This window comes from Neolamprologus brichardi, chromosome 9 (assembly GCF_056152115.1).
Source record: "Neolamprologus brichardi isolate AB-2024 chromosome 9, ASM5615211v1, whole genome shotgun sequence".
NCBI classification, from domain to species: Eukaryota; Metazoa; Chordata; class Actinopteri; order Cichliformes; family Cichlidae; genus Neolamprologus; species Neolamprologus brichardi.
In genome coordinates, this window is record NC_142112.1 from 30,595,004 (window position 1) to 30,608,413 (window position 13,410).

General features: G+C 38.2%; 1 protein-coding gene across 2 annotated transcripts in view; it reads left to right on the forward strand.

Moving 5' to 3' along the window:
- The window catches only part of cnksr2a (connector enhancer of kinase suppressor of Ras 2a), an 88,993-nt gene that overhangs the window by 24,209 nt on the left and 51,374 nt on the right, over positions 1-13,410 (forward strand). For both annotated transcript variants that reach the window (XM_087846295.1, XM_087846296.1), the window contains exons 2-3: positions 2,079-2,242; positions 4,558-4,760. In XM_087846295.1, coding sequence (XP_087702421.1) covers positions 2,079-2,242; positions 4,558-4,760 — 367 coding nt within the window. The remainder of the gene's footprint in view (positions 1-2,078; positions 2,243-4,557; positions 4,761-13,410) is intronic.

Here is a 13,410-nt window from a genome sequence, read left to right on the forward strand (position 1 = left end):
TGTGCAGACTAAAAGAAATCTGTGCTCCCTACTGACAGACTTTAAAGAAGGAAACCACCGTTGATAGTGTGGCAAAGAAAGCTGTTTAGGGCTTTTGGAGTGCAGCCCAAAACCTATAATTTTAAGTAGGAACGTGTGCGGTTATTGATCGGGGAATAAACGTGTTGAAGAGTGTCTGAGCTGTCGGCAGGCCATGAAGAGTGATGGTAGCATTGGGATGAGAGTTTCCTGAGAGTCTACAACCAATAATTTCAAACTACCTTCTGTGTACTCCCATAATTCCCATAAATATAGCCTTTAATCATATCACTATATATATCTATAGGCTCTTTATAGTTATGGTTACTGACAGTATCCAGCAGTAGAAATGAGTGAGCAGAAAAGTCACAGTATGACAATAGAGAGGAAGAAATAATAATAAATAAAGACAGGATGTGACTTCATTTTCTGTAAAGATAATGCCAAATAATTCTGCACATTACAGCATTTTCTTTTTTTTGAAAATAAAAAATAAAATAAAACAAATATTTAAAAAGTATAAAGTGACATTTGCTCTGACACATTTTGGTGTTTGGTGCAAAACCTACAATTACTTAGTATTTAGCTCATCACCTTACAAACAATACAATGCTACCCCTGCCTGGTAATTACAGAATGCTGACGCATGTGCGACCACCCTTTGTCCCTACCTTTCATAATAAAAGCCCTTATCATATACCCATACGCGGTATATGATAAGGGCACTATTGTTTGGTCACTAGGCAACAAGATAACATCATGAGATATTATGCATAATTGAAGTTTTGTTGATACAAATGAAATGACATTCATGCTATAAAACTGCATAAATTATTATATATATATATATATATATATATATATATATAAAAATCATTTTATTGTGCATAAAACCTACTAATGGGTCAATTTAAGTGATGGTACGTGGTTGCTAGGCATCATATGGTATCACAATATGGGATGTCAAGTTTGTTTTTTCAGCTCCTGCTTGTGTACGATGAGTTCATGGCCGCACACAGAGAGATTAAATGAAATATAGTAAGACATGTTTAAAATGCTATTGTAAAGAATGGAAACTAAATGAAGCTACTAAAATAGATGAATGAAATATAGTTTGTCCATGAAGTAAAAAGCTGAATACATTTTTATGTTGACCAAATAAATTTAATCATTTAAAACATACAGAACTGACTTAAAGGGACAGTTCACACCCACAATTAAACTGATATTTAAATTGTTGGTGCAGGTAGCCCTCCTCTAACTATATCAGGAGCATGCAGCTAGCTAACATTACAGCTGAGAGGGTGAAGCCATCCTGTCATCTGACAAGCACAGGGAGACACGCTTTCTTCTGATGGGTGTGATTTGGCAGAAGGATAAAAGTTCCTGTGAATCTTGTCACATCAAAGTAAATGTTTTTTTAAATCATTTATTAATTTCTTTAGAATAAAAGTGACATTTTTCAAATATCATCTTTTAATTGATTTATTTTTTCTTGGCGCTTTGACAAAGTGCTTTTTTGACTCCATTCTTTTTAAGAGAAGGCAGACATCTCTGTATCCATTATCTCTGAAATTGTGACATTCGAGCCAAAACTCTCTAGATGGGGGTTAAAAACGTGCACATTTAATTTTACATGTAATATTAATTCAGTTATGAAGAATAGGTGTATATAAATGTGTTTGCATTATTTTTATCCCATCACTCTAAAATGTATTACAGCTAAATTCATTCCAATAATTAGGAAGCTATTCGAACCCATAAAAGTAGGTCTTAAGTTGTCTGAAGCGCTTGTGTTGAAGGCACCTGTACTTCTTTTTAGGTTCTTGAAGAAGACCTCTAATCTGAAAGGTGCTCTTATCTTCAGTTCTAAAAGCTCCTGGAGATTCCTGGGTGTTTAAAAGCTTTAGCACTTCTTCTTGTTTGGGTCCTTTTTTGACCATTTAAACTGATTGGAATTGGAGGCTAAAGGTGAAGGTTGTGATCCCAGTAGTAGGTTTTGGAACAAATGTGAGTGTGTCTCTTGCGAGCAACCTTGATAATGTGCTTGTCTATTGCAGGTCTGGACGACTGCTTGCAGCAGTATGTGTGTGTCTTTGAGCGTGGAGGTGTTTGTGGGGAGCGGCTGCTGAGGATTAGCCACGCTGAACTTGAGGAGCTGGGAGTCTCTCGCATCGGACACCAGGAGCTCATTCTGGAGGCTGTCGACTTGCTCTGTGCCCTGGTGAGTTTGTGTGTTCTGTTTTGTGCTTCACTGTAGTGCTGAGCTCTCATTAGCAGTCTCTACAGCTGCAGCTTTAATGTATGCCGCTGCCAGTAATGTGTTAGTGTCCTCCGTTAAACCCTGGCATTTCCTAATTGTCCCTATCTCACAGTAAAAACAAATAGCCTCGTTTTGAACATTCGGAGTTCGAAATTAATGTCATGAATACTTTTTTGGCTTGAGAAACATGAATTTATGTTTATCAGAAAAAATGATTCAGCGTTAGCAACCTCCTTTTTCAACATCAGGTGTACAAAGCCAGCAACACTGAAACTAAGGTGGCAATATATGAATCATAAAAAATGAGTTACAAATAAGTCATTCAAATGAGGACAGCAAAAATAAAGTCAAATTAAGATGATTAGTATATCCAGTGTTTTTAGATGTAAGATTATAAGGAAGATGAAACCTGAAACACAATGAAACCGGTTTAGGAAGAGTACATCTTAAAAAGAGGAAAAATAATTTCCTCAAATACCAAAATAGTAAATTGGGCAAACTGTTAGTTTAGCCAGACCATTAAGTTATCCATGTCATCTCAGCGCCAGCCCACTGATACCCTTCTACCAGCGTTGGGGAGTAATGGAATACATGTACCGCCGTTACGTATTTAAAATACAAAATATGAGTAACTGTATTCCGTTACAGGTACCGTTTAAAAGGGTGGTATTTAGAATACAGTTACTTTGTTGAAATAAATGGATTACACTGCGGTACTTTCCTGTTTCATATTGTCGCGGGTCAGGACTGTTTGGGTTTTGTTTGACAGCTACGTTCTGTTGTTCCAGGTGGCAGCGTTATGGTTGCCATGGTTAAGGGGTGCCGCTCTCTCTCTGCGTGTGTCCTGGGTGAGAGAGGCCTTTTTGTTGTTGTTGTGCTAAGCTAATAGACAGAATGCTACAGGCATAGCTCTAAAGAATGTAGCATCATAGGCAGTGTAGTCCGTGCTGCAGGGAGAATGGACTGCCATACCCGTTATGTGTCTGTGAGCGAGGGAGGGAGAAAAAGGAAAAGTACGAGCTGTCATCGAGCAAAAACGGGAGCTGGAAGCATGTAAATATAATAATAACCACTGCAGCCAAGAAGAGAGCCTGACGAGCCCAGCTGTAAGTAAGCTATTAAGACTCGACTGTACACTGTGTTCGTGTTTTCCTCCAAAAACAATAAGTTCCTTGGAGCAGCCTTTCAACGCCTCTCTCTGTCTCTCGCTAGCAAAGTTGACCCAGACAACAAAGTAAAGCTAGTTTTCGGCTACGAGCCCAACACAGAACCCACCGTATTAGCCAGAGGTCCCTTTACTACGGTTTGGAGCCGCGGACCTTCAGTAACAGTAATAAATCACAGCAATAGTACATTCATGTAGTTGTAAACAGCATGATAAATAATCCAAAGTATTCAGAATACATTACTCTCATTGAGTAATGTAACGGAATACGTTACAGAATACATTTTGGGGCATGTATTCTGTAATGGAATACATTTTAAAAGTAACCTTCCTAACACTGCCTTCTACACACTCAATTGATGGGTGTGGCTATTTTAGCTGCTTTAGTTTTCAGCCCGCCCTCCACTCCAGCTCCTCCTTTTCTCACTGTATCTGACTGAATCTGTGCTGCATGTGTTGTCATTAATCTCTGCTCTGTGCTACGTGAGGTTCTTCCTGCTGCGCTCCTTGCTTCTGACTTCCCATGTATGCACATTAAGGGTAGATCCATACTGCGAAACCGAATTTAACGCAGAGCAAAACAACAGTCGTTATGTAGCACTCTCGACTGAACTGAACTAAACTTGTCACCCTTCTCTGTGCAGTGCTTTTGTCTTCACTGCGTTGTGTGCTGTTTGCTCCACATCTCTGACATCTCCAGTCAATAAATCTGAATTAAAGTTCCTACAAGCAGATTTTAACATGAGGGCAGAGCAGAATGAAAATGACTTCCAGCAGCCTGGTCACATATTCATTCAAACAATTATTCCAAAAAAGAAAAGAAATCTCAGGAAAACTAGATAAATGTCACGATAATCATCATCATCACCCACTCAGACTGCGTTCTCTGAATAATTCCAACAACCATTTTAGTCATTGTGAGTCATTCATATCCATCATTTTAGTCGCCTCCATCGTGGAAGACAATAAAAAACAAAATGGAGCTTATTTTTTTTACAATAAAATTCACCAATATGCAGCAGAATCGTAATAAAAGCTGGCAAACCTGCTGACAAATAATTTGTATTCATGAAGGTTCGCTGTTCGTGTTTATATCTTTGTTTACATCTAGAACTCGGGGCTGGAGACAGAGAGCGTCAGGACTCTGGCTCACAAGCTCGGCGCCTCGGCCAAGAACTTGCAGAACTTCATTTCCGGACGGCGCCGGAGCAGCCAATCAGAGAGCAGGAGCTCGCGACGCCTCCCCAATGATCTGCTGACCTCTGTGGTCGACCTCATCACCGCCGCCAAGAGCCTGCTGGCCTGGCTGGACAGGTGAATATACTCTCTTAATTTGTCCTTGCGCACAGACGCGTGTGTTTATCCAAAGGAGTGATGATGCAGGTTGGTGCTTTAGTTGTACAAACAGATTTTATGATTTACCCTTTGTGGTGTGCCATAGGGTATATGCTCGAAATCTGAGGATTTCCATGCTTGCAGACTGTTTGTGTTATTCAACGATTCACTTGTATGACAGCAGATCTAGTCATGCGAGAGATAAAAATGTGAACTACGTCAAACTTCAGATTTTAGCCAAGCCGTGCAGCTCTTTGAAACCTAAATCAAATCAATATTTGTCTTTGCAACAAGACCAATTCTCCTCGGTACACTTGGCAGGTGATGTTTTTCCGAGACTCTTCTGTGAGTTTAGGCTGTCTCACTGTCTTCTGTCTGATCCTCACCATCATGGAGCCTGATCCCAGACTCTGTGATGTTGAGATCTGGGCCAGACCACCTGTTACAAGACTCAAGTTATCAGACACCACCCGATGCTACTGTCTCGGTTTGGATTTGTTTATTAGCACAAAAATAGATAGAAAACTCGTTCTGAGTACGATCCTCTGTCATAATAAAGGCTGTTCAAATTAGGATTGTTCAATATGTCCATGATGAAAAAATTAACAGTGTTTATGTAGGGCGATTAACACCACATGCTACAGGCACTTATACTGTGCAATGCACTGTTACAATGCTTTTAATTAGGGCCCTCCATGAACATAACTCAATCAATTTGTCTATTACATTTATTAAAACGGGACCCAGAGAGCTCAGAAGGCTTTGCAGTGATATTTTGATGAGATGACACACTGTATTGACTTAAGTTAAGAAAGTCAATAAGCCTTCAGTGGTCAGTCACTAGATATTTTGGGTTTGCTCAGCTTTTGTTCTACATTATTTGATCAAATTACTTTGAAATAAATGTCAAAATATCAACATTAAATATGGATTTGTTTTTACAGTGTAGGCAGAATCGGGTGCTCTGACTGGGGTCTCAGAAGATTTCTGCAGATGCATTTGTATTAAAACATAATAAAACACTGATTAAAATACAAGAGAATGCAATGATTCAAAATAGCTGGGAACAAAGTGATTTACAGAGTGATGAAAACTTGGAAAAATACATGAAATGTAATATAATTAAATCACATATGATTAAAAAAGTACCTCTGGGGTCTGTAGGTAGGGTTAATATAAATAAATGAACAAAACAATAATAGTAATTTATGAGTGTTCATAAATTATTTAAACATTTTTTATGTCAGCTTCACATTACAGTGGACCAGTTATGCATATAACCCTGAGGCAGGCTAGAAAGGTATACTGGAAATGACTTGCCCACCATTACTTCTGTGTCTCAAAAGACCGAATATCACGAGAGACTTTAATTTAAATTTTATTTTGTAATTTAACTCACAAATTTAAACTTAAATATTAACTCATCCATGACATGTAATGTGAAATATTTGCACTGTTTGTACGATGCTGTATGAAAGGAATCTAGTATCAGATTATTCAAATATTTCTCATCATGTTTGAGTGAATATAAATACTGTGTATCTAGATCTGGGCAATAAAACAATAAAGATCATTATTGTGAAACAGCTTTTACTTGATAGAAATATAAGATGGGTTAAATGTAAAGTCGAAAGAACTTGTCCATCCATGTTTTGACTGATGAAAAGTAAGGTCATTGATAATGAGAGTAGCACCAAACCAGTCATGTGGTGGAAACAGAGTTATAACCATGTCAGATTATGTTGACATAGAGCGTAGGAGGAGCAGCCTGCAGCAGCACATATGCTAATGTTTGCTCTATTGAAGCCATACACACAAGTACGTTAGGAATGAATGACTGACAAAATTGTCAAGGTCTGCAGGAAGAGCAGACGGAGTCCGATGTGGAGAACCCAAATGCAGATGTCTTAAGACAGAATAATCTTAACAAAAGGCGAGTGGTTCTTTCTCTGATAATCCACAAACAAAAGACTGAGCATTAAATATAAAAATGAAGTGAAAACTTTAAATTACATTAACTAAACTTGGCAAAATACAACGAGATACAAGGAAGTGGGAAACACTGGGAACGTGCTGACAAAGGACACAGGGAGACTGACACAACAGGAGGGTGATTGAGACAGCTGGGAAACACAGCTGGACCAAATTAGACATAATGAGACAGGGGAAGCAAAAGTGATCATGTGGGATGAGGGACTATCAAAATAAAACAGGAAGCACAAACATATTGAGACTAAGAGACACAAGGTTGACACAGAAAACAGGTAAACAAACATGGGGACATGGCAGATTTAACATGGAGCATACTAAAATAAAAATAAAAATACAGAGATGTGACAAAGGACAGTAGGGCAACACTAAGGGAACTATTAAACCTTAAATCTAAACTAAACTAGATATTCATAATACATTGGAAAAACAATATGGGAATGAGAATAACTAATAAGAAAATATATAAATAGAATCTAGGAACATAAAAAAAAATTCTCAAAGCCTAAAACAATGAAGATGTAACAAAATTCCACACTAAAGACAAAAACACCATGTCCAAGACCCAGAACCATGACAACAAAAAATGTTCATGAAAAACTGCTGTCAAACAAGAAATACCAAGAGACACAGCCCAAGGCTCAAAAGATGAGGACATTGTTTGAAAAGAAGGATCAGAGCCTCTTTAAAGGCCTTCAAAGAAGCAACGTAGCACACACTGCAAATGGTGTTGCAAACATGTTACCACAAAGACGGGTAGCAGTGTGGCTCATTTTTACCATCTTAAGCAGTGCCATATGCACAGTGCAACACTTTACAGTCCAAGGCAGTTTGTCCAGCACCATCCCTTGTGACAAAAGGTGAAGAGACACTGATAACACAAATGCAACGGCCTACTTTGTTGTAAAAGACACGATGCCAGTAAGCACAATCGAACATGTCGAATTTTAGCAGCTGATTAAAGTAATTGACCCCAGTTGCAAAAGTCCATGACCATAAAAGGTCATTGCCAAAAAGGCTGGCTGTTCACAGAGTGCCTATCAAAGCATGGTAATGGAAAGTTGACTGGAAGAGAAAAGCGTGGTAAGAAACAAATGTGTAATCAATAAGGATAGCTGCACCCTCAAGAGGACTGTCGAGAAAAGTGGATTCAAGAACTTTAGTCAGAGCATCAAGCGTTACCACGAGCACACGTCTTCAGGGAAAAAAAGCTACAGCTTTCACATTCTTAATTTCAAGCCAGTCTTGAACCAGAGAAAATAGCAGAAGCATCGTGGCATATGGAGAAAAAGAACTGGAGTGCTGCTTAGTGGTCCAAAGTCCTTTTTCAGATGGAAATAAGCTTTGCTTCTCATTGGGAAATCAATGTCCTAGGGTTGGATGGAAGAGTCAAGAAACTCAGAATCCAATTTTTTTAAGCAAAGTGTGATGTTTCAGATGTCTCTGATCTGGTGTCCCATGTCATGTGCTGGTCTTGGTGGTGGTTGGCCCAAAGTCAATGCAGCCATTTGCTTTCAACCTTAATGAAGATGCTGATTTCATTTTCTAGCATGACTTAGCACCCTACCACATTGCCAAATCTACTACAGAATGGTTTTCTGACCATGTTATCACTGTGCATGATTTGCTAGCCAAGTCATCTGTCTTGGACCTCACACAGAATCCATGGGTACTGTCAGGAGGAAGAAACACTCCACTCAAATTAGCTTAAAGGCCACTTTTAAAGCAACATGGACTTTGAGAACACCTGTCAAAAGCTGACCCACTACATGCCAAACTAAACTGATACAGAAATTCATGAAAACCTAACCAAGTGCTGAGTGTGTAAATGATCATGCTTTTCATTTCAGTATTAAAAATCCTTTTTTATTCCTCAGTCATAAGGTTGATTGATTTGACTGTATTGTTATCATCCTGCTGGGTAGGCAGGCAAGCAATATGTAGACCCAAGTTTGTGAATGAGATAACTGAAGAAGAAAGTCACCTAGGAGTTTTTAATTGATACCATAGGTCTATCTACTAAACATCTCGGGCCAGTTTGAATCTCAGTAACCTCGACCTCAAGGTTAGAAGTCAGAGGTCAAGTTTTCTGAAAATCTTCTGCATGCAATAACAAGAACAAGGCAATGTGGGAATTTGAAATTCATACCATAGGTATACCTATGGTATGGTATGAAGGATGAGGGGATACCATTGGCTGCCAGCAGTATTTTTAATAATAATTTTTTTAATAATTTTGGATACTGGAGTTCAGATTTTCATGTGCCACCACGATCATCCAAATTAAAAGTGATGATATTATAATATACTGAGATCTACTTGTGTAATCATAATCTGAAAGACAAAGAAGTGCATTTCAGTTTTTGTAATATGTGATGTAACCTTAACTGAAAACTTAACTTGGTGTCCATTTGTCCTTATTTTGGGACCTTATGTACAAATTCAAAAAATCAGTTAATCTAAAAAGAAATGTTTAGGAAAAAACTAAAATAGTGACTGCAGTAACAAATCCTCTCTCACTTCTCTGTTTTGTACAAGGAAAGCACCAATCTGCAAAACACAAGCTCCCTCCTGCAGATGTTGGTTGTTGACATTGTTTTTGTGAAATATGTTGGGTTTTTTTGTAAAGGGATAATCTCAGACGTTTTTCGCTCTCAACATGCTTCTCTCCTCACTCTCTTCTGTTGTCTGTCACTTCATTTATTCATGACTCGACACGATCTTCTGCGCACAGCACACACGTAAGCTACACAACTAAAGGTCTTTGACATCGGTTCTTGAAATGCCAGGCACCCACACCTGTCCTCAGGCCAGCTAGGCCACAAAACAAACATTAATGCATAGAGCCTCCGACTCATAGAAACGCCCACGGCCTCGTAAAAACACACACTCGCAGACACACACCCACCTCGGCACGCACTGACACGCACTTATGCAAGTGCACACGCGGTCGCCCACGCAAAGTGATGCAATTGAAAATGGCAAAGCGACATTGAGATAGGGGTAGACTCAGCAGAGCTTTCTGTTCTTCAGTTGTGAGATACTGTGCAACAACTCAATGTTTTTATCATGCAGATTATACAACAAAAGACAAAAGAACATTTTCCAGGTTTGTGAGGAAACACAAGTGATTTGAAATTGATGACACCAATATGATCCCACTAAAGCTTTATTTTGATGAAATAACATCTTATAAAATTGATCTTTACAGTCAGGAGAGAAGAAATGTGTGAGCAGAATAAGTTTATTTTGTTACTGAAGTCAGACCTTTTTGGTTACTGAAAGTAATGAATTCATTAGGGGATCCTAACAATGTGGAAAAGGTGAGCACATCAGGCTAAAAGCTGCCCTGAATTTGTAACGCCAGGATGGCTTCATCTTATAAGGTACGCAACAGAAGCAAATTGGTTTAAAATGTGTTAAAAATGAACTTTCATCTCCTTCTGATTGCTGCTTATTAGACCTCTCGGGGACGGGGGAAAAGTGCAGCAGTGGTTCAGCGCTTAGATTGCAAATGTGCAGCAGCTTCTCCCAAAATGACTTAAAAAGACATTTTGCAACCTTTTCATGTATAAAATAACAGAGTGGGTAGAGTACACACAATCTTTTTTGCTGCCCCTGATGACTCCATATATGTTTACTTTTCCCTTCCAGGCATAATTTTTACCTGTCTTGATCGATTTTGGTTTCTTTTAAATGCACATTTGAAAGCTCCTCCCTATGAATTAATAACGTGGCCCAGGAAACTGCATTTTAAATGCGAAATATTTTCCCGATAGATTTTAAAAAAACAAGCAAAAACAAAAAAAAACAGCATCAGTTCAAGTGTTTCAAATGTATTTATTTATTTATTTATTTTTTGCCAGTTTCGTGAATAAGGAGACTTAGAGGTATGGGGTGTGTTGCTGGGTTGGAGCTGTTAAATACATGCCAAATAATCTATATGCAGGTCATGTTTATAGTGTAACCAAAAAATCCTATACATTTATTATGATATAGGAGAGAATTTCAAATTTCATTTCATACGGATTGTCAGGCAAGGTCTGTCTTGTTACAAGGAGCACTTTTATTTCTGTGATTTCTTAGCAGATTTATGGCTCTTGAGTTCTGGAGGACAAACATGATGATGACGTTGCATGATGTAGCATGCAGCAAAAAAAATACAGTTGTTAGCTTTGTAGATGGACGAGCAGAGGCATTTTAAGACAAATCACACTGCTCACCGCTGTGGTATGCAGTCATTGTGTCACACACAATAATAGCAGTATGGCAGAGAGGGATCCTCAGTTTATGATTTAATATAGACTATATATCTGAAAGGCCAGAAATTGCCTTTTATTTGAGTTATTAGTGTCACCAATAGGAGCGCCTTGCTACTGATGGGGTCTGTGACCTTACAACAAGCTCACAGTCAATTAATCACAAAAGGGTAGAAGTGATTAACTTAAAAAATAAAGTCACTTGCAAAAATCCCAGAAGCACTACATCCCATTACATAGGCTAATGCCTCTGTCACACAGGCCTAGAAATGGTCAGTGACCTCTGCAAATCCACACGTCACTAAGGAAACAATATGTAATATCCAACCAGTTGGTGATCCTTGGCTGAACTGTGTCTCAAAGAGGATGCTGCACCAAAAACCTCCTCATCTGCATTGTGCTTCTCACACTTTCACTGCTTCACAGTTTTTGGTACAGCACCAAAAATCTCTTTGCATTATCTCTTTGCAATCATTTTCACATATCAACATATTTGACACAGCAACCAATTAACAACCGATTAGGGAATACACATTCGGTGAAACTAGTGGTTAAGGTACACTACAGTGAAATATGGATGGCAACCTCACTGTGACTAGGAAAATCTGGTGGTTGCATTGAATTTATCTGCAATAGTTGCAGTTATCAGCTGGTTGCCCAGTTCTTTCAGTCAGATTGACAGGGCTTCAATAGTTATTTCCATATGATTTCTAGACTAATTGCAAACACATTGCAAACAATCTCAGTCAGTTGAGTCAGTGAGCACATCTCATCTGTGATGCGTCTCTTTGGAATCGGGGACTTGTTTCAGCTGGTTGATTGCCATCTGATTGTATTTTGGTTATAGTTCTATGTAAAAACAGATCCCTAAACAGTGTCATTGTAGAGGAATTTTTGAATATTTGTTAAAACCTATGACGTTCTGGCTAGACTCTGGAACGTAAGTAATAAATGTGAATTTCTGTGGATGTAGATGGAAACAGACTGCATGTAACTGCCAATTCGGACACCTTCAGTTTCAGTTTACACTAATAGCAAATTAATTCTTCCTCCCTTCACCCTCAACCAGCTTTGGCAGATCTACGCACCTCTCTGAGCCTGTGTATGTTGGAGGTTTCTTCCTGTTAAAAGGGAGTTTTTCCTTCCCACTGTTGCCACGCGATTGCTCATAGGGGTTTTCTGATTTTTGGGGTTCTCTGTATCATTGTAGGGTCTTTATGTTGCAATATAAATCATCTTAAGGTGATTATTGTTGTTATTTGGTGCTATTAATAAAATTGAAGTGAATTGAAAATTAAATTAAACTAATTCCATCTAATTGCTGTCTTATTATGAACACCAAATTCACTTTAAGGGGACCAACTTATTATGAATGGCTGGCTCCTGTCTTCTAAATCATAATTTCAAAGGCAACAATATGGCAGTTTCAATCTGTTGGTTAATTCTGGTTGTGTCACAGTGTCCTACCAGAGTATTCCCCAGTGTGGTTTAGCATAAGGAAACAAAGCCACTCAAAGATGGCCTGCATACTAAATAAAAGCATCCTTCAAAAAACAGACAGGTGCAATCAAACATTGAAGGTTAAATGACAAATTCAAATTCATAGAGGAAAATAAGAGAAAAGTCTATCTGAAATGAAATGAAGACAGAAAAGAAAGTTTCTTGTAGAAATATAAATGATAAGAGTATAAAATGCTTTGGGTGATATAAACAGGAGGAATGCTAGATTCAGTCTGTCAAGCTACGGGCTATAGAGATGTCCATTTTAGTTTACCCAATATTTACTTCACTTTTGAAAGTTTGCCAAATTAGCTTCTAGCAGTTCTAGTTTGCAGTGAATCCAGATCCAGAAAACTATAACTGGATTATTTTCAAAACTGATGATTCTCAGGCGCATCCTGGAGTCAAAAGCATCATCCTTTTTTGTGTGTTTTTTTTTATTACTTACATTTATTTGCAGCTAACTCTGAGGTCAGCATCCTTAGGAAGATCTATTTAAACTGAGTTTAAAAATGTCTATATTCTGTTAGTCTTTTGAGATATGACGAAGTTAGACTTTAAGAATAGTAAGTTTGGAAGGTTGGACTACAAATAAAGGCTGCACATTTTATCTTTATCTGTACTACACCTTAGTACCAAGTGTTTACAATGTAGCTATTAATGTATAGACAGTTGTAACTGGATTTTCAAACATGAAAGAAAACTTAAAAACATTGGAATTCTACCGCAAATTCCTCAGAAGGACGAGGGATGTCTTCATGCAAAGATTTATGGATGTAATGCAAACATATTTGGGCCATGTGGCTTTGCCTCATTTATCTTTTTTTGTTTGCTTTTTGGACCTTTGGGGTTTTAGTAAACTCGAGGTACCCTACACTGTA